The 26489-nt window shown below is 46.5% G+C and overlaps 1 protein-coding gene across 1 annotated transcript; it reads right to left on the minus strand.

Annotated features, from left to right (window-relative positions):
- Nucleotides 1-1363: 1363 nt before the first annotated feature.
- On the minus strand, nt 1364-23964 carry TMEM255A (transmembrane protein 255A). The gene is made up of 9 exons (XM_062502929.1): nt 23907-23964; nt 19710-19852; nt 15203-15265; nt 10498-10587; nt 8702-8764; nt 7604-7692; nt 4955-5117; nt 3541-3684; nt 1364-1522 (listed from the first exon to the last, which is right to left on the minus strand). Exons 1-9 carry the CDS (start codon nt 23962-23964, stop codon nt 1364-1366), a joined length of 972 nt encoding a protein of 323 aa, XP_062358913.1.
- Between the last annotated feature and the right edge of the window lie 2525 nt (nt 23965-26489).

The raw sequence follows: 26489 nt of genomic DNA on the forward strand, positions 1-26489 counted from the left end.
GTACCTTTTTGTCTGCATCAGTTGCAAGTAAAGGAAGGCAACTGAGGATTAGGGTGAACAAAATGATGCCAAAGGAAATTATATCTTTAGGAAATTATGAGTAAGATGTTAATGTTGTTTTTTATCCCTGAAGTAAGCAGTTGAGAATGGTCAGGTTGAGCAACTCGGTTGTGAACACTGTCATCTGAAATCACTTCCTGGAGTAGAACCACACTTTAGAGGTCAGTGTGTCACATATCAAAGCTGACCTTTTGTTATGCAGGATGCATGCAAAATCTGCTGGAATCTAGATCAATCAGCACAGTCATCATCTGAAGATTAAATGAAAGTCACAACAGTAATTGCAAATTCCTCAGTTTCCTCCTATATTATTACAGGGTGTTGAATTTCATCTGTGTGAGACTTATACCTTGGAGAACTAGTAGTGGATATTCCTTATGTGCAGCCCATAATACGGCTATTAAACCAGTGCTTATTCAGGGTGCTAATCCAGTCAATTAAAAAAGTTGAAAGTACAAGCTTAAAAAGAAATTCCCAGTCACAGAAATGGTAAACAAACAAATAAATAACATTTTCACTGCACTGTTTCAGTGACTTGTAGACAGTTCCTGATGTTTTTTATAGGAATACAAGGACAATTTAGGCAGTGCAACCACCCAAACTGTTTGACTTCAGCATTACTTACACAGAATTGAGAGAGGGACAACTCCATTTCATCTTTTATCTCAAGAAGAAACCTGAAATAAAAACAGCTTGCCCCCCCCCACACCCGCCCAAAGCAATATTCTGATTGTTTTCCTACACACATGAGGCTATCCTATGATGTTATACTTTTCAATAGGGCAACTCCCCTACTGTCACAATTCCCCCCCAGATCTTTCCAGTACGTTGCACCAACAAGTAATGTGAGCTAGGTCTTGTGTTCTCCCACTCAAAATCCCAGCAACTGGAGCACAAAGTACAAACAAAGCCAGTGTTGAGTTGTGCTGTCTGCAAGCACCCTCGTCTCAAACAGACTGATAATCTCTAGCAACTGTTGATCCTGACTACCCTTACTTCAGCTTGGTACAACATTTGTGTTGGATGACTTGATTAAAGATCAAGGACTACATGAACCAAAGAGGCTGAAATTTAGATCACCTGCTACTCACTGTCTCATTAAAACATCAGAAGTCTGTCCCCTTTGTCATAGGCCATCATTAAACTTCTGAAATAAATCTTGCAAAAAAGGACAGTCCAATCTAATATTTTTATTTGCAATTACCTTCTGTATTCTCCTGCTCCCTCCCACAGTAAAATATAAATACAAAATGTTCACACTTATTTCAATGGCAAATGTTTTTTTTCTTCTTTCCCACATTCTTTATGGTGTGTAAGGTGGTGGCTTTTCAAAAGGTGGGAAGTAGGGTGGCGAGTAACGAGGCGGTGCATTAGAGGCCCACATATAGCTGGGAGATGGTGACAGGGACTGGGGGTCATCAGAGAGGCCAGAAGGAGTGGAGGCTGGAAACACGCTGGAATGCTGCAGGGAGACAGCAAGGGCTGTAATGTAACCATTTCCTAATGGAAATGACTTTATCAAAGCAATATTTAATTACCAAAGAGATCAAAATTAACATTTCAAGGTTCACCTCAGCCAATCAGGTACATATGAATAACACTTCAGATAACTTGTTGCATTCAAGGTAAGCACAGCCTGTAAGTAATGGTTTTGAAAAATGAGGCTCCTTAGATTCAAAACTGAAGACATTTTTTAAAAATTCTCATCACTTCCATGTGCCTGCTGCATTTCACAAAGACTGGACAACTGAAAACTGATGAGTTCCTCTCAAATCTTGGGTGTCACACACCAGCCAGTAGCAACAATGGTTGCTCCAACAATGGACTGCTCCAAAAACAAGAGAACTGAGTCTGCCATTTTAGAGTTGTGTGTGAAAGCCAGGTTTTTGCAAGGGCCCAGGCTTCCTTAGGAATTCTGGTGTGTTGTTTTTTTCCTGTGAAAAATGCGTGGAATGAGTGGGAAGCATTCTTGCACCAGAGGGAGTGCATCCTTTGGAAGGGATTTGAGAGGCACAGCTGGGCTTGCTCCATGTGCTATAGGATGGCAGGGGAGAGGAGTCAGGGTGGTACAGTCACTGCTTGGAGTAGAGTAGGGCTCAAGGCAAGAGAGTCTCCACAGCCAGAGGCTCAGATAATGCTCCCATGCAGGCCCCAAGTTCCCTGGAAACTATGCAAGGCTCAGACATGGAATTTAATGTTAAAGAGTGACTTGGCTATATTAAATTTAGATGACTTGAAATTATGCCCAGCTTTTGTACTGCCTCAAAATCCAACACCTGTGCTCACAGCAGTGAGACCCAGGCCCTTTGATCTGTCCAGCTGAGTTCTAAGTGTTAGCAGAGCCCAGCAGTACTTCCAGTTATAAAGCAGGGAAACCATCCATGCTGAGCTCTCTGCAGGTACTGGGGCTGCCACACTGGCAAACTCTGGGTCACACAGTTCTTGGAACTGCTGAGAAACTGAGAAAAGGACTTTGTAGCAGTGTGCAATGAAGTAGGCATTTTTGTAACTGCAAGAAGTTATTTAGCACCAGTGACTGTTCCAGGTTTTATTAATTTCAAAAATGAATCACAAATACGTCCTAGAAGTTCTGACATAAGTGTCCAATTATATTTAGGAACCCTGACAAGAGCATGGTCCAGGGGCACTAGCAGCAGACCCAGGAAGGTTTAGATTTATGTTACCTCTAATGCATGGCTCAGATGAGGGACGTGGTGGCTGTCACAGAGCACACCTCTTTGTTGATGACCAAGATCTTAAACTCTTGCTAATAAAAATTAAAAAAAGTCTCCAGTCCTGGTGGTTGTGCGATGTGTCAATTAACATCACCCCTGTAGTAACATCTGAAGAGCTGAGAAGGAAATGTTCTCATCTGCTTCAACAAGTGAAAGATGATGTTGACAGCAAGGTTCACATGAAATCACCACTTCCAACAGCACAGCTCCATAGCTCAAAGAGGAAGGGATGCATTACAGCAGAGGTGATGCTTACAGGGACCTCTCTTAGGAGAGCTGAAGCATGTGGAAAATAACCACAACAAAATAGCTTTTCAGGCATCATGTGTCTTCAGGTTCTCAAATAGCTTGTTTCTAAAAGCTCATCTATTTCTCTAAGACACAGTAGCTGGCCTAATAAGATCTAGCACCTGAACACCTGGCTTTGCCTCTCTCCTCAGAACACTGCAGTGCCAGAGGCAGTGCCTATTTTTAATGTGATCTCTACTAGTAAGTGATGGGGAGGCAGGCAGGCAGAAGGTCCTCCCTCTTGCCTTCACTTCAAGGACAGCTTTCAGGAAAATACTCCCTTAGTAAGAGAGAGAACTGCCAAGGATCAATGCCTAGTAGGAAAAAGTTGGTATTTTCTGCAGGAACAAGAAAATTAAACTGTTTGAATGACAGGAAGACAGGCCTCCAGAGTCCTGCAGACTGGCTGGATTTAACCTTGCTGTTAAACAAGGAAACATCCTGTAATGCTGCCCACCTGAAAGTCATAAGCAGAGTAGGGGGGCAGGTGAGGAGTGCTGTGGTAGTAGGAGTTGTAAGATGTCACTTGTGGCCTGGAGTAGTAGGTCACTGAAGGGTGTGCATTCTCAACAGTGCAGTTCAGCGTAGGGAGGGAAGGAGTCTATCAAAACAAAAAGAAGAGAACATGAGACTGCAAACCCAGTCACAGAAAGATGACAGCTGAATGAAAGCAGAAATTATTTAAAGGAGCACTGTGTGTCTTTAGACCTCAACTCTGTTAAATTGGCAAATGGCAATCCAGTTCCCTCTCAGGTAGCAGTTAATTCCAAAGTAATTTCATTCCAGAGCCACTTATTTCGGATCATTTGTTTCAGATTCCATAGAATAAGCTGGCAGTAGCCCAGTGTACACCAGTACTCACATAGAACAGATTTACATCTTTACAAATAGGTGAAATTACTCATTACTTCCAGATTACTCTGTTATTTGGTGCATTTTGTGAATTGCTGTTCATTTCTATACATCTTTGTTTGCAGGCTCTCTGGTGGCTCTCTGGTGTGGATCAAATCTTAAAGGGCTATGATGTACAGCTGGGAATGTGTCACCTGTTTTATTTGGGAAGATATTGGTGAGTCTGAAAAGAATTCAGAGTTCTGAAATAAAGTAGCCTTAGTGCAGGGCTCAAGATTTCTTTGTAAGAAAAACATATAGCCAGGAGAACAGATTTCTTTTCTGTGTGACTGTTTTTGTATTATTCCAAATGAGCCACAAGCAACCAAAAAAGCCCCAAAAGTATCTGTTGAACATTCAGTTCTACCCATTCATTTGTGCCATTTAAAACAAAACCGTATGGAAGGTAACAGGCAGCCTAGTTAAGTGAGGGTATTTCAAACTCACATTGTTAGAACAATATTTTTCTCATTATCTGAAGTTTGGTTTTGATCCCCAGTTCCCCAGTTCACTCACTCAGGTTCTGCACCATGAAGAAATTAGATGGAGAGTTTCGGCTAAACACAGCTGCTTAAACAGTCTGTAAAACTCAGACTGCTACTATAAAATCAACAATTAATGAGCAACCACCACACTTTGCCTTATAGAATGTGAACACTATGAAAAGGAAGATCAGTTTTTAAGAAAGAGCTTATTTTTAATCATCCTGGTATTGCCAATGCCTCTCTGATGGTTCCTTTTGAAAATACAGTCTCCCAAATCTGTTAATATTTTCTAACTGTGCTCAGGTGGTGACAAGATCAGAAAAGTGAATCACTTCCACTTTTTCATTATAGTTATTTCTTGCCCTTCTTTCCACCCTGATTGAAGTAATACAAAGAACATTTTCATTGAAATACCAATAGTTTCCATTATTATTTTTAAAGGCAATTTACCTGATTTGTTTCCTTTAATGCACAGAGAAATTGATATCGTCTTACCATGTCTTTAAAGCCTCCAAGTATTGCTGCTGTAATGATCCCTAGGAACAGCCCAACTATGTTCAGAATTGTTGCCGACCAGAGCAAGTGGTAAAGGTGGATGATGTCCTGGCAGCTGCTGACATCAATGTATTCATAGTACCCTCCAGAAATCTCTACTCTGCTAGATTAGGAAAAAAACAACAGTAATGATAAAAAAATGAACCACATATATAAAACCTAAGCAGTACTGCTGGACAGTAAAATGCATTCTGCAACTCAGTGATAACCTGGACCTTACTACCCGGGAGGGGGATAAAGCCTCCTAGATCCCATGCTTGCGGCATCCACGATCTCCCTGCACGAAGTGCTCTCTCTGTTCTGAAACAAATTACTTCGTGTCTGAACCTGCCGTTTATTTCTTTCGTCTGGAATCTCCACAGAGGTCCTGGAGGCTTACCAAGGATGAAGCGGCCTTGGAGTCACCCATGGGAATCAGTGTGTGGCCCGAGGAGCAGCAGGTGCCCCCAGGCACAGAGCAGCTGGGTGGGATGGCACGGGCTGGCACCTCCTCTGAGCCTTTTCCACGTGCAGAAGAGAGAGAGAGAAAACCCTGTCAGATCTGGTTAGGTCATTGTTTTGGAAAAGGAAAAGCAGCTCCTGCACGTCTGGGCTGAAGTGTTGCAGTGGAATTCTTCGGGAATGATTTCTCTCTGCCTGCCGGGTAGGGAAGAGGCTGGGCCTCAGCACAGCTGGCCAGATGTACAGGCCTACAGCAAATACCCCTTCAGAAAACATATTTATCAAGGACAAACAGTACTGAGATCTTATGAATGATTTATCTCCCAGCTCGCACACGGAGTTAGGCTCAAAGCACATGAGAAAAGGGGGAAGAACAGGCTCATATCTAAGTTAAAGAAGCAGGAGATCCAGGTTCAGCTCCTCAGCAGACTCCACAAGGCCTGCAGAAAACTGCCCCCTCTCACAAGAGTCACTCTGCTTTGCTGATTACTCAACTTCTACCTCTTTACCCTTTTTATTCCCACATTTCATTTTAGCAGGCCACTGCAGGAGACATTGCCAGGGGAGATGGGGATTTCAAGCAGAATCGAGGCAGAGCTTAACTACAGGTTACAAAAAGCTGTGCTCTGGCTGGCACGAGCTGTGTGTAACCTGAGCTCTCACCGTGATCCTCTCACAATAAAACCTGTATGGGCTGTTTGCAGGTGCTTATTCCTATGGAGATGTGTTAGAGCACAGACCTCTCAGTGAGGACATCCCGCGTTGTTCAGCAGGTCCTTATCAGCGGGAAGGGGCTTGCCCCATGCAGCCAAAGCCAGGGGTCCCAGCATCAGGAAGAATGCAAGATTGCTGTCACATTTTCCATCCTTTACAAGGGCACTAACCAGTCTTGAGTGTCCGCGCCTCTCTTACTGAGAAACCATCCAGCACCTCCTCAGTGCAGGATGTTTGTGTGGTACTAAGCAAGATTAAAATAGCAACAACTGATATCTTTTATCAGAGTGGGGAAAATGGGTCAGGGGCAGGTTCCATAACCAGGACTGTGGAAAAAAAAGCAAACAAAACAAACCAAAATACCAACAAAAAAAAAAAAAAAAAGGAAAAAGACATACAGAAAAGCTTCAAGCTTTTCTATTCCAATTAGTTCTCAGCATTTCACTCTCTTCAGCTAGTAAAAAGAGATTGTTTTGTAAGCTACTCAAGGAAAGCACGAGCTTCACCCCTCTTTCACACACACAGTGTCCTACAGAGACCAGGCATCACACTTCCCAGCACAGGGAACCACCCACCCTCTCCCAACAGCAGCTTTTGTTCTTGCTCCACCACAGTCAATGATTTAAGTGGAGGCCAGCCCAGCTAAGTACTGTGAGAAACGCTAAGCCTGAAAGAGCCCTAGGCAAGAGCCAGCAGTAAAAAAATCAATTTATTAATTCCTTGCTGACACACATTAAGCACTCCACAAGGTATAAGCAGTGCATGTTGTAAATTAAGCCGGCTTAGGTACAGTAGCCAGATCTCAGTGGTGTGATCATTCTGCTGTGGCTCTCGATTGGTAACCACCAATTGCTTATTGACTTATTGCACAGTGCTGGTTCACCTTCCAACCGTGTGTGACCATGAAAGACATTCACTGGGCAGAGGGGACACTGGTTTATGAAAGCACAGATGGCACCAGCCTGTTAACTCTCCTCCCTGTTAGCAGGGAGGGGAATGGAATAGTGGCAAGGTGAAGAAAACAGTGTCCCAGTTTTTTTGCATCTTCAGTATTCTCAAAGGAAAAAAAAAAAGCCAAAAAACAGTGCCAAGAGAGAAGGAAGGTGTTAAGACAAGCAACACTCAATAGGTGGAAAACCTGAGGAGGACACCAAGCATGAAAGTCATGGAAACTCCTGTAGCCTCCATTTTTCCAGCTGGGCTGGCCCAGAGCATGCTCACCCACAGCTGGGAGGGCCTAGGTGTATTTCACACCCACCTTTACTTGGTTAGCTTTTGTTTGGGGCTGCTCCTTGCTAACAAACTCAGCTTAAGGTCCCTTCCCACAACAACCATCATTAACTGATACTATCCTGCAAACGAGCTGCAAGCTATTGCAATCGAGCGTGACCACTGCTGCCCTACCCATGGCCAGGAGCGGCATTTTTGGCTTACTTCCCACAGTTGTACAGGTCACAGCAGAAGCAGGTATTGGTTTTTATTTTCGGTGTGCAGGGGGCACGGCGCTGTGGGTGACAGACCGCCTGTGTGAATACAGAAAAAAAAATACATAAAGCACAGACTGACACAATCCCCAAACACAGTTTCTGCTGTTGTTTGGCCTGCTCTACATGTAGATTTCTCAGTGATCTCCACATTAGCCTCAGGCAGCTTTTCTTTCCTTATCTTACTCCCACAAAGTCCTGCTTACTGGAACAGAGATGCACTAGACTAGAGCAGAGATTTCCTTTTGCTCTGGGGAACTCGCAGACAAGCACGTGCCTGCAGAGGAAGGAGGTTTTGCAACTCTTACACGCAGCCAGGGCGGTTGCTGAACTAACGCACCTCACCCCAGGGCAAGGCAGAGCAGAGAGTTGTCAATAGCATGGCCCAAATTGAGAGCAAGATTTCTATAGTGGTGCAGAACTGACCAAAGTGGTTAATTGTCTGAGCCTGGGGGTGGTGACACCTGAATTCACATGGACAGGCTTCAGCCTAGCATGTAACTTTGCACCCTCAAGCAGGCCTTCTAATTTGGTATATAGTGGTTATTCAAAATTACCTGTGGATTTGTGAGTAAAGCTTTGAGAGACAATCAGTGCTCAGTAAAGGCAGACAAAGACATCTATACACACTATCAGTATGTGGCAGGATCCACATACTGGAGCCAACAGGCTTCTCTTGGGAGAAGACAATAGGAGAGGTGCAAAGGCTGGTACTTGTTGCCCATATACAAAGAAATTACTGCTGCCTGAAATCTCAACCCACCACCCAGCTCCTACAGTGAATGCACAGATGAAGATCTAGAGAAACTGGTGAATTTTCCTGTCCTACATCCCCTTCTCTACATTTGCTCCTTCACTACTGAGCCAGTACATGGGGGAACCAATCTCCAAGTGCTCCCAGCATCCTGCTCCCAACCCAGGCCCAGCTTCCCACCCCCTCCTCACTTTGCAGACCTCCAGGACACTGGAGCAACCACCTGGCAGCAGGTTCCTCCACCTGCACCTAGAAGCTGGTCCCTTAACAGGACACAGCAGAACCCGCTCTCACCTCTGGTGGGGTTGTACTCTTGGAGTAGTACTGACATCGCCCTGCATACAGCGGCCTCAGATCCTGCCAGAGAAAAAGCACCAGGTTTAGCCCTGCAGCAAAACCAAAATCACCCAAAGGATCTGGGGAAAGGGACAAGGCTTTAGAGAGACCCTGATCTCGCACCAGCATCTCAGTACAGCAATGGCTCTGCAGCCCCCTGAGCCCTTGGTGATGTTTAACCCTGGTCTTTGAGGGCATGGAATCGTTACAGTCAGCATGGGAGGTGCAATCTCTTAAACTGGGGTCTTCGGGTCATAGTGGCCATCCTGAACTGAAAGATTTATTCTTCATCCTGCAAGACACATCCCAGGCCTGCCTGACCTATTTCTGAGGGTTCTTCTTGCTGAATCATAGCAATTTTTCATTAATTGTTGGCAAATTTGTCCGTCATGTGCTCTTCAGTGTCTTGTGGGAAAGCTCTGGAGGATCGTCAACATTGCAGCCTGCAAATATGCATTAATGCCTCCCTCTGGGGCAGCTCGATCTCCAAGGCAAAACTTCAGGGAAAGCACTGCCAGAAGTGTATCCACATCAGTGAGCCCTTCCCAGGAGCAGCCAGACTGGCTCTCCAGGTGTCTGATCCAAAGCTCAGGGTGGCAGGGCAGTGGCAGCAGCTGGCAACAGGAAGAATGCTTTGTGCTGGCATGGCAGGAGCATGTCTCCAGCAAGGTGGTGACATTTTTAGATTGTCAGGTAGTAAAGTGAGGCCAAAAGCCATCTGTTCATCAAGAGGCAGAAACCAAAGCCTTTGTCAACACAACTGCTCAGCTCTGGTTGCCTCAGACACGCAGCCACCCCCAGAGCCATGTCATGCCACAACCCAGCCCGTGAGGTCACACCCTTGCAAAGGGGGTCAGAGATGGCCCAGACTTGCTGGTTTCATCCAGTCAGACACCCATCACACAACTGAGCAGAACTGCTATTTGGTCTGGCAGCAAATCCTGCCATGCAGCCACCTTTCCACCACTGGAATACGCAGGGGCAGGAAAGAGTATAACTACCCAGCTGACACAGGGAGTTTCCATTTCATGGGTAATTTTGATCCAAAATTCCTTTCTGTTCTGATCCAAATAAATTCCAAATTTATTTTTTCAACCCCGTTTTGCCAAAAATTTCAAAAAAAGTCGTCAAACTGCAAAGTTGCAGGACAAAAAACTGTTTGCAGTTATAAATTTCAATCAAAAAGCTGAAATGGAATTGTGTCTTTATTTCTATACTAATAACTAAAGCTTCTGTGCATCCCACTATAGTAGTGATTGGTCATGACAGCAGTAGCTCATAGTTTTTTTAAGTCACCAAACAGAAACTGAGAGCATGTTGCAAATGTTTCCTGTTTATACTGTAATGCTTCAGTGAGCTTCCTATCAAATTGCTTCATTCTACTACAGCATCTAGTGATTCCCTCTGCATTAAGAACTAGCTCTGCCTACATTTAAAACAAAATAGATGTTACTGCTTGCATTTTGTCCCTTGGTGATAGTTGTAATTCACACTACGTCTTAAGTGTTCTGATACTCAGTAAAAACATAAAGCCAAAAAAACCTCAAAGCAAAGCTCTGAGATCTTAGTGCTTTCTGCTAATTTTTTTTTTTTTAATGATAACACTTTTCTAAAGCTTGTGATTTAAAGCAGCATTCAACACATGATATATATTTACAGATTTTGATGCATCCTGATACAGGATTGCAGACACCATCGCTTGTTTTCTTGGAGTAAAAGCATTGCAGGACCTGTGTTTTCCTGGGAGCACTTACTATATGTCTGGCAGCAAAGACACCGTCTACTATGGCGCAGCAGAATGCAGCGATGACACCAAAGCTGATGAAAACGATCGATGCAACCAGCTGAGGGAGGAAAACAAAACAAAGTATCATCTGCATCTCCCCAACCAAGTGATTAGTTCCCTCTCCACAAGGATATGTAAACTACAGTCGATAAGCCCTCAAGCAATCAATGACCCAAATTTTTGCCCTGGCTGCACAGACAGGTCTGGCTGAAGGCAGTGGGATGTGTGTCTGCTCTGGCAGAGTGGCAGGAGCAGGAGCATTGTTCCAGACTGGTTCTCTGGGGACTTGATAGAGTAACACAGGTTTTTCCATGACTCCAATAAGCTAAACTTGGGCTGAGAATACACCTCCTCTTCTGGCTTCTGCTGTCCTTAACTCTCCCCTAGAGAGATAGGAGAGAATTTCTTCTCACCCTGGAGCTCTGTGGTGAGCTGCTCCTCTGAACACTTACTGAGCTGTGAGGATACAGGAGACTGTAGTGTGTGAACCTCTCTGCTGGGACTGCACCTTCAGGGAGCAACACTTGGATGCAGGCAGGAGCACAAAGTCATGAGCAGAAGGCAGGTGGCAGAAGGCAATGGCACCGATGCCATTGGTGCTGCACACCCTCACAGAAGCCTGGCTGGGCTCCTCGGTGCCAGGCTGAGGCAAGCACAGTCCATCCAGCCTCCCACTGCAGAGCTGCAAGGAGAGAGACTTCCCTCCACCTGCAGCTTGAGAAGTGTAGTCAGACAGGCAGTGATCCTTTTCCACTGGCCCCATCCTGTCCATTCTTAAAATTAGGGTAAAGCATTCAGCAGGTAAACCAGAAAAAATCTCCAATCCAGGTATGAGAAACAGTGTCTGTTCCCACTATGCCACTTCAAACACCACCTCTGCCAAAGAGCCAGTGCTCAACTGGGGGAGCCCCTCTCACACCTGAACTCAGCTCAGCTGCTGCCAGTGGGCTCCTGACCAGCATCTCACACACAACTCCCAACACTGATCCCAGTCCTCCATGCCAAAATACACTGGGGATATCAGCAGGGCTGCAGAGGGAGGGCAAGCACACCATTCAGACAGAGAGGTTCACAAAACGCAGCTTGGAAAACAGCTTTCAGCTTGGAAAACAGCTTTCAATATTACTCCATATATTTTGAAACACATTATTTCAATATATTTACAGTATTTCAGTGTAAAGAATGGGAAGCTCCCTGGTGATTTTCCAACTCTAGTGACCACAGCCTTCAAGTGTCAGTTGCTGGCAGCTGTTAAAAACTATTTCTCCACAAGTACAAAGGTGACTCTGGTCATGGGGGACCTGTAAGCAATAGTAAAAATCTCTACAGCCCAAATACAAAGTTAACAATTAACCTGGCCATCACTGACAGATATCTCAGGTCTCCTGACTTGGGGATGTTTGTTTTAAAGATCCAAGTACTAAGTTTGCTTGAAAACCTTGGCTCCTGCCAACCGCACAAAGATCCAGTTCTCAGAAAGACAAGCCAACCCCCTGGACAAATACAGTCCAGAAGGATCCTATCTGTGTTTTTAAAGTACCTCAGGATTTTCAGGTTAATCACACTGGTGTTATCTACATCTAAGTGAAAACAGATCTTGTTCCAGTAACTTCCATGTACCAACCAGATCAGCTTGAACAATGACTGGAGATGCCAAAGGGCTCACCTGGGACAGTGGAGATGGCCCCTGTACAACTGCATACTTAAAAATGAGAGAAAATAAAATAGTTTTTTAGATAAGGCATTAACAGACATTAGACCTGCAGTAGCAGAGAAAGAAGCCTGTGAAAGGATCCCAGCGCCCATGTGAACGTGTCATGATCACAACAAGCTGTCACTGGAATATTAGATGCTGTGCCACAAAGTACTTGCAGATGGCAGCAGGTGACAAGTTTTCCAGGACCAGATCCTACAGTGACCCTGTTTCTGTCAGCTGTAAATTGCATTTCTTTCCCACTCAGCCCCACCGTTTGCACGGCGGGATCCCAACTCACGCTATCCATTACAAAGTCACACTGTCTCACTACCAAACCAGTGAAACCACACAAGGGGAGAAAGTCTTCTTGGTGGAAGACACAAGGTTTATGGCTTAGGTTATTTTGTAGCAAGTTTCGTTTTTCTCAGTACTTTGTTCCATGCACACATTAAAGAGGATATTCACTTTAAATAGAACGAGCCTTAGAGATGGGAAGTGAGCCAAACATTAAATATACACAATTAGGGAATTTGTTGGTCATCTCTGCTTGCAGATAGGAGCTGCTAATATGGTGGTTTAAAAGAAATACAAAGTTAATGATATTTCATAACACCCTTACCAAGAGATAAGTATCTGGTGCTCACTTTAATTACATACAGTTTTCTCCCTCTCAGATGCAGAAAAAAAAGTCTGAAAACCAAACACTAAAAATTTATGATAGAGAAAAAAATCAAACAGCAAATAGAAAAATACAGATTTAAAGGAATGAAAAAGGAGGTGTATTTACAAACAAACTGTGGGACTGATGGTAAATAAGGCCAGACACAGAGAGGTGAAAGAAGCAGTGGGGGGGAACCATAAATCCCACAGGAATTCCACTGATTGACACAGACTGTTACTCAGTTGAGACTGTGCTAAATCTCTGCATTAAGAGAAAAAGAACAGAGACACAAGGAAAAAGAAAAACAGGAGGGGTATACATTAGAAGGGGGTAATAGGCATTTTGGGAAGTCTGTACCTCTCAAGTACCTCTGCCAATGGGGAAGAGAGGGAAATGAGGCTGGGAAATTAGGATAAAAGAGACGCTGTGTCCCCCTAAAAATTTTGAAGGACCCCAGGGGAAATGTTCCATGGCTTCTCCCTTTATTCAGATAAAGTTACAGAACTCCTCTGTCTCCTTTTTTGGATACAAACCTCTAGTGTTTGTGGATTAATTTTCCTGACAAAATTAATTTTAAAAATCAGTTTTCAACTTGCCAACAAGATTTTTGATTTGGGGTTGATAATACCGTAACTGTAGCAAGCAGAAGTCCCTCTTTAGAGCTGTTTGATATTAGTGATTGATGTTCACTCATGTAACTCCAGATGAAGTCAGCCACACCAAGTAGCATTTGGACAACAAAAGACAAACTGGGTTCAGATAGTGCAGGAGCATCCTGGGCTGAGGTTCCCTTTAGGAGATGGTACAGCCCCACATGGCCTTTGGAGGTGGTGACTCTTACTTTCCATGGCACAGATGACTGTCATAAAGGCATGTAAACTGCTGACTCCTCACTTGGAAGCTGCTGAGTGGGCAGTGGGGTGTGTGCCAGAGCTGCCTGTGGTGCAACTGGCCCTCCCTGTGGCCACAAATGCTCTCCCTTCCCTTCTAGAGGCATGACATGGAAGTCAACACGTTTGGGTGGGAAAAACCAGAGAGGTCTGTTCCTGTCAGCAGTCTGGGGGAAGTGAGACGTGTCCCTTCAGGTTAGCTCTCATCAGTCACACTGGCTCACTCCACTGCTCACACTGGCCAGTCACCTTACAGACAGAAACATGCACAAGAACACGGCTGCACAAGTTGCTTTTGGATTTTTCTGCCTTCAGGTGCACAACAAGCCAGACCAAGACTGCCTTTTAGCAAATTAGGACACAGGGGAAGTTCAGAGAAGTTGAAAAAAAATAAATCCTCCATGGCCAGTGGTACACAGAAACATGCAATGGACAAAGCTGCCACTGTAAAGTGCTCCTGAGTAAGGAGGACATGTGACTAAAGCACAGGGACAATAAGTGACAGCTACGTGTCCTCTCTGTGATCAGAGTGGAGACATGCTCGCTCGCTGCCAGCCCAGGCATCAGTGATGCAATCCCTGCAAAGCTGGGTCATGAATGTTTTTTAGGACACAAAATGATAGAGAGATTAAAAGAATAAGCACAGGCTACCCAGGGTTTTTCAGAATAATCAAACAAGTCAGAGCCACACTGTCACTTGTGAGCACTCCTGTGAAGAGTCCAGGACTGGCACAATATGGTCATTGCTCAACCAGACACTGACATGCTGCTAATACATGATGAGCAAAAGGCTGAAACCCTGCTAGGACAGAAAGAACCTGGATATGTTGCTCTTGCAGAGCCAGGGTGAAAACAACAAAAAATATCCACTGGGAAACTCACCTCCCCTGCACTCTGTCCTACTGTGGGAAAGGCAAATGTCATCTCCTTCAGGGTCTGCCTCACCCTCTCCTCCTACTCTGCAGGGAGCACGCTATTTGCAAAGCAAAGGAGGCACAAAGGCAGGCTCTGGATTTGGACAGGCAGGAATTTCTCCCATCTGCCTTTGCCGAACCTGCCTTTGCCTTGATCAGCAGTGCACTCTGCTAATCTGATTACTGAGCCACTTCCATCCCTGCCAAGCAGGCAGCAGCCCAGCAGGACAGGCTGCAGGGCCATCACGACCTCCCTTGGCTCTCTGCAGCCTCACACGAGCAAGGCTGGAGGGATTTTGACGCCTGGGGCTTGAGGCAAGCACCGGGGAGGGGGATTGCAGCTGCTCTCCTGAGTAGGAGGCAGAGTGCCCACAGGGTGCTGCTCCTAGGCTGCCAGAAGCCATCTCCAGTTCTCAAGAGATATGCAACACTACCCTGGAAGAGTTAGGAAAACCTAAGACAGTATTTGAGTTACTGTCATTTTTTAAGAAAATTTTTTATAAGCAACTTACCATTTGTCTTTTGTTTTCTATCAGGTTTGATCCGATTATTCCAAGGAACGACCCAAAACCAAGCTGAAAAACAATGTATTGTTAGCATTTAGATCAGGATGATACCCGACATATTTTACAAGCAGAGAGAACACAATTAAATCCAGAAGCAGCAAAAGAACATTCTGCTGATGTGTGAGCACTCTTCCTTCAGCAAGAAATCAGAGGAGTCTCTTGCTAGCAGGAACTATCAGGTGTATCCCACATGACACTAAAAGCGTGTGTAGAAACCAAAAGGATGAGTTTTGAATTCCATCCCCCCCAGTAATGCTGAGAAATGGCTGGTGGATGAGGATATGCATTGCTGTCTTGGAACAACCCTACAAACCCTCAGGAGCCTCCAGATGCAAACCTAGAAGAACCAATGCACAAAAACCTCCAGGAGCAGGTTTTTGTAACCTCCCTGAGTATGTGAGAAACCACCTCAGTTTTCAACTCAGAGAGTTCCTCAGCGTGAAGCATGAAATAAGGGAGAGTTATACTTTGGAAGATTTAGCAGTTTTCTGGTTTCTCTTACCCCTGCCTCATTTCCAGGGCTGAGAATATATCAACCAGGATGTTCTATTGGAAGAGCTCACACTGGCCCAACAGAATAAGCTACTGCAGCAAAAGCCAAAAGCACCTTTTCTTGCTGCTGTAACTGACTTCTTTTAGCTCAGTGAAGACAGCCAGCCCCACCTCCTTTCTCCATAGCCTTAAGCTACACTAAGAAGTTTCTAGGACAGAGCACACCTCAGCCAGGACAGAAACAGGGACTTCAAGCAGGAACCATGGACTAAGAGGGGAGATGCAAGAATAGTATTGTGTCACACTGAGAAAGGTCTTTGGTTGGTGTAAAGCATATCCAACCCCACTTCCATGGGTTGGCAAAATGAGAAATGCTGGAAAAGTCCTACAGCTGGATCTGTCATATTAAGGAGGTGCAAATCCAGGCAACAGACCAGGGGCCAGTCAAGATCCATGTGAGAATGCCCAATAACTGGCCAACTCCCCAGGAAGAAAAACAAGGCATGAGACAAGCTGTAGTGATTAAAAATTGAGTCAAACTGGAATCGATACTTTTAGATCCATAAATAGAAAACAAAGGTTTAATGAATCCAAGAGACAAAGGCATGTGCAGAGATTAGCAGACACAAATGTGATGTAAACTTGGGCTTCAATCTTCCCTTGCCCTGCTTAAGTCCAGCAACCTTTGGTGCAGTGCTGCAGGCAGGGAGGGCAGCTGGCTCAAACAGCAGGGATTAAAGTGGAGCAGCTGATCAGGCTGCTGCTTCCCCACTGCCTGGTTTGCACACTGAGCTCGTGCAGACCACTGTCCCCACATCAGGCTCATGGTGGCAAGCACAGCAACAAAGCCAGGGTCTGTTCACCACTGGGGTGACAAACAGGCAGGGCAGAGACCTAGGGCACTGCTGAACTGCCCCATACTGACCTGCCAGTGCTTCTGGGCTTATTATTTAGCTTAGGAAAACAACACCCCCACATTCTTAAAGTAAAGGGAGATTTCTAGTAAAAGTCCAAGCAAAAAAATTTGGGAGATCCAGGAATTAACAGTGATGTGGATCCAGGCGTAATTTTCAGTCTGGTGATATTTAGCAGAAGGAACTTGTGTGGTAGCACACACCTACGGCAAATGCTCAAGAAAAATGCTTTTCGTCCTTTGAGCTTTAAGAGAAATATCCACATGGTGTTTCAGAGCAGCCTCAACCCAAAAGCTAAAGTGCTTTAGATAATTTAAGATAATTCAAAAAGAAGAAATTAGAGCAAGTCTGTACATCCAGCAGGTGAAGACCAAATAAATTAGTGGGCTCTCATTGCACTAATGGAAAAACTACTCATTCTTTTATGGATGGGACAAAGATCTTAGTAATGTTTCTCAGTTACATCATTTATTTGCAGGTGGATGTGATCCCCTGGGATGTCTGTCTGAAAGGAGGACAAGATACAAAGTGAATATGCTTTTCCAGAGTAAAGCCTCAAGCCAACAGCCTTGGCAAGGAACCATTACAGAAGAGGTTTGCCAGTGAAAACTTAAGAAAGGTCAGTCATTTACACAGATTCTGGCAGCTGTAATAACTTGCTATAACAACACATGTATCTCACAGTCTCCCTTCCATAGGGCTCCTTGTCTTCTGCACCTGAGCATTACTCTTGTCTGCTGAACATCACTGTGGTACTCTGGGCTTCCCTGTCCCAGGTCAGTCATCCAGTCACAGGTGGGGGAGGACACTTCCCACAGAGACACAGCAAAGGTATTCACTGATGTAGTTGTAAAGATATGGGTGGTCATGAAGGATGGCAAAGGCACCCTGGCTACAGGATGTCCCTGGACCCTCTGCTTCAGCTTATCCAGTTTTATCAATGAGAAACTGAGCTGCTAGGGAAAAATAAAACAAACTTCAAACCCTCAAAAAACCCAACTAAACAAAATCCTACTGATGTGTGCAAGGTCTCCAGTGCCTGGTTCTGTCCTTCCTTGGAAGCAGAGGCCTGGGAAGATAATCCCCTGCATTGAAGCAAACATCTTTACTTAATTCTTCCTTGCACAAGAGATGCTTGCCCAAGAAACACAAGTTGAAGGAGGAAAGAAGGGTGGTTTTGGCATGGCAGCAATGAGACATCTGAAGTCTGAGTTCAAGAAGAATTTGGACAATGCCCTCAAGCACATAGTGTGATTCTTGGGCTTGTTCTGGAGTTAGATTTGATGATTCTGATGGGTGTCTTCCAACTCAGAATATCCATGAGTTTATGATTCTGTGTTCCATAAGATGGTTCCAGCTATGGAACTGGTTCACACACAGAGAAGCCACCCAGCATACAAAGAGACTTCTGGCTCTATCTGCTTGAGGACAACTCACCAAATACTCCTTCACCACAACCAGCCCTTTTTCCCCAGTAAAGGGAGAAATCCCAGCTTGTTATGAAACATCAGCTATTTTAAGCACTTTCTGAAGCATCCAGCAGCACACTGAATTGTTTTCCTGTGCAGCAAGACAGGTGAGGTCATCACACATTTCCACAGAGAAGATTAACGAATCTAGACAGGGAATTTAGTGACAAACAGAAATTGCCAGGGTGCCTCTGAATAAAATAACGCCCTTCCCAAGTCCAGGAATTCATTAATTCCTTAAGCAGACTAAACCTTAAAAAAGTGTAAGTGATGCTGACGTTCCTGGACCATAAATAGCTCAGGAGATGTCAAGGGGACGTGAACAGCAGACTCTGCCCATTTGCATCAGTCTGCAGGACCTGCTCTGAAGCACGAGGTTCAACTCAGGCTGGCACAGTGCAGAATAAGTGTGGAGAGTCTGGAGGCAGTGTGTCACCTTTCTCAACGCCTTCCTTCTATAATTCTCTTTAAAAAAGATCAGGCCTAAATGCAGGAGATACTGGGACAAGCCAGAAAACCTAAACCAAAGAGGCCCAACATAATCTGTAACAATGTTCCACACTGTAATGGTTGTAAAGGGGCTTTCTTGAGTCATAAAAGAACTTGGGCACAGAAAACTATAAAGCTCCCTGAGACTAGCGATGCATGGCAAATAAATCAAATAGCAATAAGACAAGAACAAGTCTCCACTTGGTTATCTGGAATGGTTTCAAGCTTCCAAATTCAAGGCTCCAAATCAAATGTTCAGCATCCCACAGCTGTTACACCAGGAGCCTCTAGCTGGGGCTACTGGCTGCATTTAATCTACTGAGACACATAATTTGATTTCAGTTCAGTGCTTCTTTTTCAGCATGTCTTACACATGCACAGGAACAGAGCAGGACTTGTTTCCCAGCTTGGGTTAGACTTCTGCTCATGCTGGGAAGGTCGTGGCGTACTTGCCCCTCATGCTTCTGTAAGAGAGTATACATCCAATGGCAGGAAGGCTGGACACCAGTGGTCTTCTCTAAATTAAGCCGTTCGAAAGCTACAAGATTGTTCTTTCCCATTTTCAGCTGCTGATAACAAAAAAGAAGAAATGGATGTGCTCATGACTTTGATGTACCTGCTCCCCTGGCAAGCTGCCATAGCTCCACATCCAGGGACTCCAATTTGTTAAACACTTCTGCAAGTAAGCTTTATGACCACAAGTTCATGTTACCAGCATTTCAAGACCTGGTATCTCAACTGCTTTTGGCAGTAAGGTCCTTCTTTGCCTTACTTCTGCCTGGGCTTAGTGCGATCTATGTAAACAAAGTTCTACAGTTGCTTCGACTGACATAAAATCTATTTATCTGTCTCACCAATAACTCAAAAGCAGATTATTACCTAAGCTCAGAGGAAGCTGCCACTTGGATGGGATTTTTGCATGGGAATGTGCAGCAGGTGCAAAATAATAATAAAACAAATAAATCAAATGGTAATGAAGTAGCTGAGCAAAATATTCAGGACAAGATCACCCTTTATAACATTTTCAGTATTACAAGGGACTTTGTAGGCAATAAGTTTTCTAGACCTACCTAGGAGTTCTATACTTACAATAACCCCTGGGTAATAACCTCCAACAGTCACATTTTGGGTTCTTGTTGTAGCAGCTAGGCCCACCGTTAGAATTAATACTGACACAATGAGGAGAGTCACAGTTACGTAGAGGGAATTTCTTTTTCTTCTATTGAACGACCCTAAAAACACACACACACAACAGAATTTGCTGATTCCATCTGGGGAGAGTCACAGCACCACAAATTTCTCCTCCCACTGCCAACCACACCATGGTGAATTTCCCTTCTTCTGACTTGGGAATATTTTTGGGTTTGGCTGTCACTTTTCACCTTCACTAACATTGCTCTGACATAGATGAAGAGAGCGTTAAGAACTGCAACTCTGCAAAGCTCATTTAGATACACTGGAGTCTCCCAGCCCCTCTGGCCTGGTGCAACTGAGCTAATGAGAAGTATTCACATTAGACATTTATATACTTTCTGATCTGTCTACTTATGTCAAGCTAAATAACCCTACTGCATGCTTCTTGTTTTGAGAGGGGAAATTTGACTGTAATCATAAGGCAACCACAGATTTCCATGCAAATGAGACATCACCAGTAACAGCCACTTCTCCTCTGCTTTCAGCAAGGACCAGGTATTTTTAGATGCTTGAATAATGAATTTGTGGATTAGTAAAACTCATCCACAGCTGGCTGATGATGAGGGTTTTTTTTCTTTTCTATATTTATAGATCTCCCAAAAGAGAATAAACATGAAAGAGTGATTCCACCAGCCAAGAGGAAAGCTGGCTGCAACACAACACTCAGAAACATCTTTAGGGGTGTGTTTGGTCTGTGTGCTTTGCCATCTTTGCATCGCTTCGTGGAACAATCCTTTTGAACACATTTCATATATTATGTAGATACAACCCAGCACCTGCAAGAATGGCTGGTAGGAGAGTGGACTGTAGGGGCCCCTGCCTCACTCCCTATGGGCTGCTGGGGCCACCCTGAATCCCATTCCCACAGCCTGGGGCTCTCCAAGAGGCCCTGGGAGCAGGTAAGGGTATTCCTACCTCAGCTTCCCAGCACTTCTCTGAGTGTTTCAGAGAAGGGCAGGAATGTGTCCCAAGGGCCAGGAGCAGCTTTCATCATCTCTGAGCATATTCCCTAAAGCAAACCACCTTGGGAATCCCCACTTGATAAGGGGCTCCCTGTGCACAGTGAGATAAAACACCTGCACAAAGTCCCTGACACATGACTTGGTCAAGCCAAGCACAACCTCCTTGTCCAAATTCTCCAGAAACAGGAGCAGGCCAGGCCCTGCTGGCAGCTTTTTGTCTCAAAGATGCACGCCCCAGGTGCCCACAGGCCCTTGTGTAGGGTCTGTGTATTTATGCCCGGCAGATAAAGAGATCCTTTCACCCCAACAGCTACACTGATGCAGCCATACCAACACACACATGCTGCTACAAGTGATCTCCCTTCCACATGGACAGCTCTCCACAGGGGAAAGCACAGCAGCTCCCCAGTGCTCCTCCACACCCGCTCCAGCCCGACCCAGAGCTGTGCTGCACGGCTGCCATGGGCATGGGGCTGCATCATTTCACCCACAATGACCAGATGAGCTTGAACTCACAGACAAGGGCTAAACTCTGGGCTTAAAAGCCCAACAGAAGGAGAGCGCAAAATCACAGAAGGGTAAGGATGGAAAAGACCACTGGAGGTCATCTAGTCCAATCTCCCTGCCCTGCATGAAAGGAAGAGAAGTTTTTATTTTAAAAGTCTTTATTTAAAAAAGGCACCATCCTTTCTGACTGACCTGCTGTCTCTGGGAGGAAAGCTCTCCACCCACAAACCTTCTGCTCATGTTCCAGAGCACAGGTCTGACTGCACAACTGGGACATCACTGGTCCAAAGAGAAAGGAGCCTGACAACTGGTTAGTCCTTAGCTGGAATAAATAGCTAGATTGTTGATAATTTCAAACAAAAAAAAAATTAAATAACTGCTAGAGAACCCCAAGACTCAGGCTGAATATTTTATCAATGATCCTTAGTCTTCCTAGCCATGATTTACAGGCTGGAGATAAAGGTACATGACTGTTTGCTGCAGGTTGCATTTGGGGTTATTCTCCTAAATTTGCCAAATAAGTTAACAATATAAAATCTAGGCTTCTAAATAATTTAAAAAAATCATTAAGGGATTGATCCACTCTGTATTTACTGCCTCACAAATACTATCACTGTGCCACACTTCAGTTTCAGTGCAACCAATGAAATGCAAGTGGCCCATAAATGTCTTAAAAAATCCATAACAGTGAGATGAAAACTGGAGAAAATTTGCCATTTCTTACATAGATTAGTTCTGAAAGGTGAGAAAGGATGAATCCATCTTGCTTCCATAGAATTATCAAACTTCTGATTACTGCTACGGTTTGGCTGGCAAATGAGCAGAGGGTAAGTAAGTCCAGCCACATGTTCCTTACACAGCTCCCAGTGTGCACAGTCAGGCTCTGGGTGTGCAGATGTTTGCAGGGCATGGCTGGGTGGGTGCTGTGGGCACATAAGCACATCACTTACACATCCAAACCAGTGCTTCTGCACTGCCAACACAAATGCTGCAAAAAGTTACCACAAAAACTACTCTAAAAGAAGAATTTGTCTTGAAATGCCAATTATAGATGCTGTATTTGTTTCAGCACCATCATGCTTTTCACTCTTAATTTCTATGTTGTTTTCCAGCTTAGGACTGGCACATACCAACACTCAATAGAGAACAGAAACAAAAGGTTTGAACTGGAAAATTTCTCAAAGGTTTCCAATATTCCTCATAAGATTAAAAAAATATTTAAAAAGCTCTTATTTCAAGTTCTGACAAAACTAGCCATAATCTTCTGATTTGATACTGAAGAGAGATGTCAAACTGAGGAGATAATGTGACTACCTCCACTTCAGCTCTGTAATGGAATATTAATTACATTTTTTTTGTTCCTTGACAATACCTTGCTATGCATGTAGAGAGAAAGTGGTTTTGTACTTCTGTAAGGATGCCTGTGGCTGCTTCAGCATACATGGACTCATACTTAGTATCTCTCTGATAGCTGCTTAAGGGCTGCTCTGACAAAATGCTCTCCCTCAACATTAATTTCTGCTAAAAGTACTCCTCATCAGATCATTTTCCTCTGTGCTCCTGAGCTTGGTATAGTTCTATGCACAGAAGCTGAGCTACAGCAGCTTTGTTATCTCTGCTTTTAAGAGACAGCAATAGCCTTTTCTCTGTGATTTATCACAAAGAGATACCCCAAAACTTGCAGTGCCTACCACAACATAAGTAGACAAGGTGATCCAAAAACACTGTGCTTAACTCTGCTATGGAGCTGTAAAGAAATCAATGCTGTCCATAGCCTGGCTATTTCTTTTGCTAAAATGGCACTCCAAACGGCACTGGTTTTAGAATGATCATTTTTCTTTTAAAGCATCAGAGGCATCCTCTTGTTATATTTGCCCTATAAGCCACTCTAAAGGACAAGGCTGTAGCATGTTTTTCCAGATTACTTTAAAAGTTTGCAATAATGCATATCTTTGAATTGCCCTTGATTCACTTTTTTCCCCCCCACGATTATTAGAAGAAAATGGACAAGATGGCACAGAAACACGACCGACTTCTCCATCTTGTTCTTTGGGGGAAAAGCCAAAAACGAAGAATAGGAGCAGAGCAGCTCAAGGAAGAAGCCAGCTCTAACTTTTGTCCCGGGAGAGCCGGGGGCAGATGGCACCGAGCCTTCCTCTTCCCAGCCCCTCTCCTTTCGTCCCATTTTTTTTCTGCTAAAAAAGGCGTCACGGTGGGAGCTGTGATCCCACGGCAGAGCTCCGGGCGCGGGCCCGGCAGCGCAGGGACGGGGGCTGCGGGGCTCCAGCCCGGCGGGGGCGGTGGAAGGGAGGGGAAATCTCGATGAGGTACGAGGGGTCCCCGACCTCATCGGGGTGCGGGAGGGCAGCGGCCGCGCTCGGCCCCGCTCCGAAGGATGCTGCCGCTGCTGCGGGGGCCGCAGCCGCCTCCGTCCGGGATGACCCACCGCGGGGTCCCGGGGGCTGCGGGGACACTCGGCCGAACCGGGGCGGAGGGAACGGCGGGGGGGGAGAGGCGGCCAACGCAGCCCCGCGGGGTCCCCGGGGACCCGGCGCCCCGCACCGCCAACCCCGCACCGCGCCCCCCGGTCCGGCGGGATCTCCCTCCCCGGCCCGGCACTCACCCACGGAGTCGGGCAGGGCCACGCCGGCCGGGCGCTGCTGAGTCAGGGCCTGCCGCATGCTGCCGGCGCTCCCGCAGCCCGCCGGGCCACGGGCGGCTCAGCCCCGGACCGGCACCGGCCCCGCCGCGCCTGCGCCGCGCTCCGCCCCGCCCGCGGCTGCCCCGGCTCCGAGCGGCTCCTGCGGCTCCGAGCGGCTCTGCCCAAAGCGGCTGCCCGGCCCCGGGGCCGCCTCGCAGAGCCCTTTCCCAAGGGGCTTGGGGAGGGAGGGACGGAGCTCCTGTCCCGCCTCTGGCAGATCTCGGCGCGCTCACGGGCAGTTCGGCCGGAGGGGTTCCTCGCCTCTCTCCTTATCTTTCTCCGTCCCTCTGCCTTCAGCAGCTGCCACCCTCCTCCAGTCCAGCTGCTCCAGGACATTCTGTCCTCCAAAATCTCCCTGGCTCCTCTCTGTTGCCCCATTCTCCCCATCTCGCTCCTCCCGGAGGGGCAGATGACAGTCCCGGTCAGCCACCCCGACGCGGCCACGGGCTCAGTGTTTCATTTCTCGGCTCTCTGAGAATTCCGCTCCCGTGGCAACGTCTGTCGCTGCCCGTGCCCTATTCTATGGAGACAGCAATCATCTGCAATCTCCGTGTCCATGGCCAAGGAGCAAGAGCAGGCCCTCAGCCTCTGTTTTCCACATCCTCTCTGCAAAATGAGGATAAAAGCACCTTCCCAGCAGGCTTCATAATTGCCTGTAAATCATTCTAAAGCCCTGGGCTGAGAGGTGCTAAGTACAAATCATGTAATTATTTCAAGCATATTTCATCAAGTTAAAAGAAACTAATACTATCTCTGCTTTAAAACCCCCACGCTTTTACTGGATAAGAGCTTAATGACCAGCTTCTCCCAGGAGAAAAGGGAAAGTGTACACTGCCAGCGATGCAAGAGGCAAGTTACAAAAGCCCAGATCAATTAATGACAAAGAACACATCATCTCCAGAGGAAACAGCGGCTGTTTACCTCGGATGAACTAGAGGAGCCCCGAACTCAGTGGCTGTGACAGAGGGGCTGGTACTGGTCTCCTGCTCAGTTGTCCTCACCCTGTGCTAGCGATGGAGGACACAGGTCTCATCTCCCTCCTCCATTCCGTTCCGTGCCAGGGTCGGGCTGTGCAGTAGCACAGGGCGCGTGTGCTCCCGGAGAGCTATTGGTGCCCTACAATTGCCCATGCCATGTTGAATCCCTGCATCCCATTCCATCTCCCGAGCTTCGGGAAGACAAGCGCTGTCCCACGGCACCTGGCAGCCTGGCCAGGAGATCCAGCTGTGGGCACAGCTGTGGGCAGAGCTGCCGGCGTGCTCTCTGCCGGCAGGGTGGCTGCGGGCAGGCACCGGCCCCGGTACCGAGCGGCAGCCCCGGCCGGCTCCGCGCAGCCCGGGGCAGCTGCCAGATCTCTTTGTGTCCCGCTGCGCCCATTTATTAGCACAGCCGGGGAGCGGCTTTCAGCCATGCTCCGGAGAGGAAAGTGAGAAATGGTGCTTTGCCGGCTGGGACGACACCGTGCAGTCCTGCGGGAGGCTGGCACAGATATCCCCGCGCCTTCGGGCAAAGTCCCAGCCTGGGGCAAGGCAGGCTTTCCCCACCCTTGAACAGGGCCTGGCTCTCTGGCGAAAGGAAGGGCCACCGGTCCCATTGGAAACGGGCCAAGAGAATGAGCGGGTGGATCGTGCCGAGCTCAGGCTGGGACAGACGTGTAAAACGAGCCCCTCTGCTCCTCGAGAGCTGCGCGAACACAACCAGGGCAGCCCCCGCACGCTGCCACCACACCGCTGGAGCTGCTCCAGCGGCAGGACTGCAGCACTCACCCCGGATGTCCCAGTGCATCATCTCGTGCCTGTAACTCACTGATGGAGGAAGATCTGACACTCCCCAGCCCCGGTCTGCGGGGTGTGCCTCTGGATTTTGTCTGAGAGGCTGTGGGTAGCTCTTAAACCTGGGGCGAGGAAACCGGGACTGTGAACTCCTGGCTGCTGTCTCTGTTCTCGGGGATAAATATAGAACTGCCTGCCCCTCTCACTACCCCTTTCACCGCAAAAGAGATTTCGCAATCATTAACCCCGGCCCCGCTGAGACTGACAGGCACACATTGACCGACACTTCTCGCCATCGGAAACCCCAGCGATTTGTTAATGTTTATTAACAGCTACACTGTCTCCCGGGGGAAGAGCTTGGCCTCCCCATGTAGGGCGTTGGTTGGCAGTGATGGGAAGTCAAATATGAGGCAGGATGCAGTGAGAGTACTGCAAAGGGCACCAGATGCCAGAGGACTCAAGATAGGATCCTGCTGCGTTGAACTTACCCCCTTTAGTAAAGCAAGTTATTTTTTGATGCACTCCTGAACAGCAAAGATCTGCACGGTAGGGAGGGAAAGCAGCTTTGGTCCCACAGTCTTGGCATAGCTGCTGTTTTAGGAGGTGCTGGTGAGCAGTGCTTGGGGAGGGGGCTCTGTGAGTCTCTGAGAGCCAGGACGACACGGCACTCACACAGGAGCCAGTGCTGCTGTGCTAACACTCACTTTTTTTTTTTGGTGCTTCCCATCCAAGA

The sequence above is a fragment of the Cinclus cinclus genome, chromosome 15 (assembly GCF_963662255.1).
Source record: "Cinclus cinclus chromosome 15, bCinCin1.1, whole genome shotgun sequence".
Classification (NCBI taxonomy): Eukaryota; Metazoa; Chordata; class Aves; order Passeriformes; family Cinclidae; genus Cinclus; species Cinclus cinclus.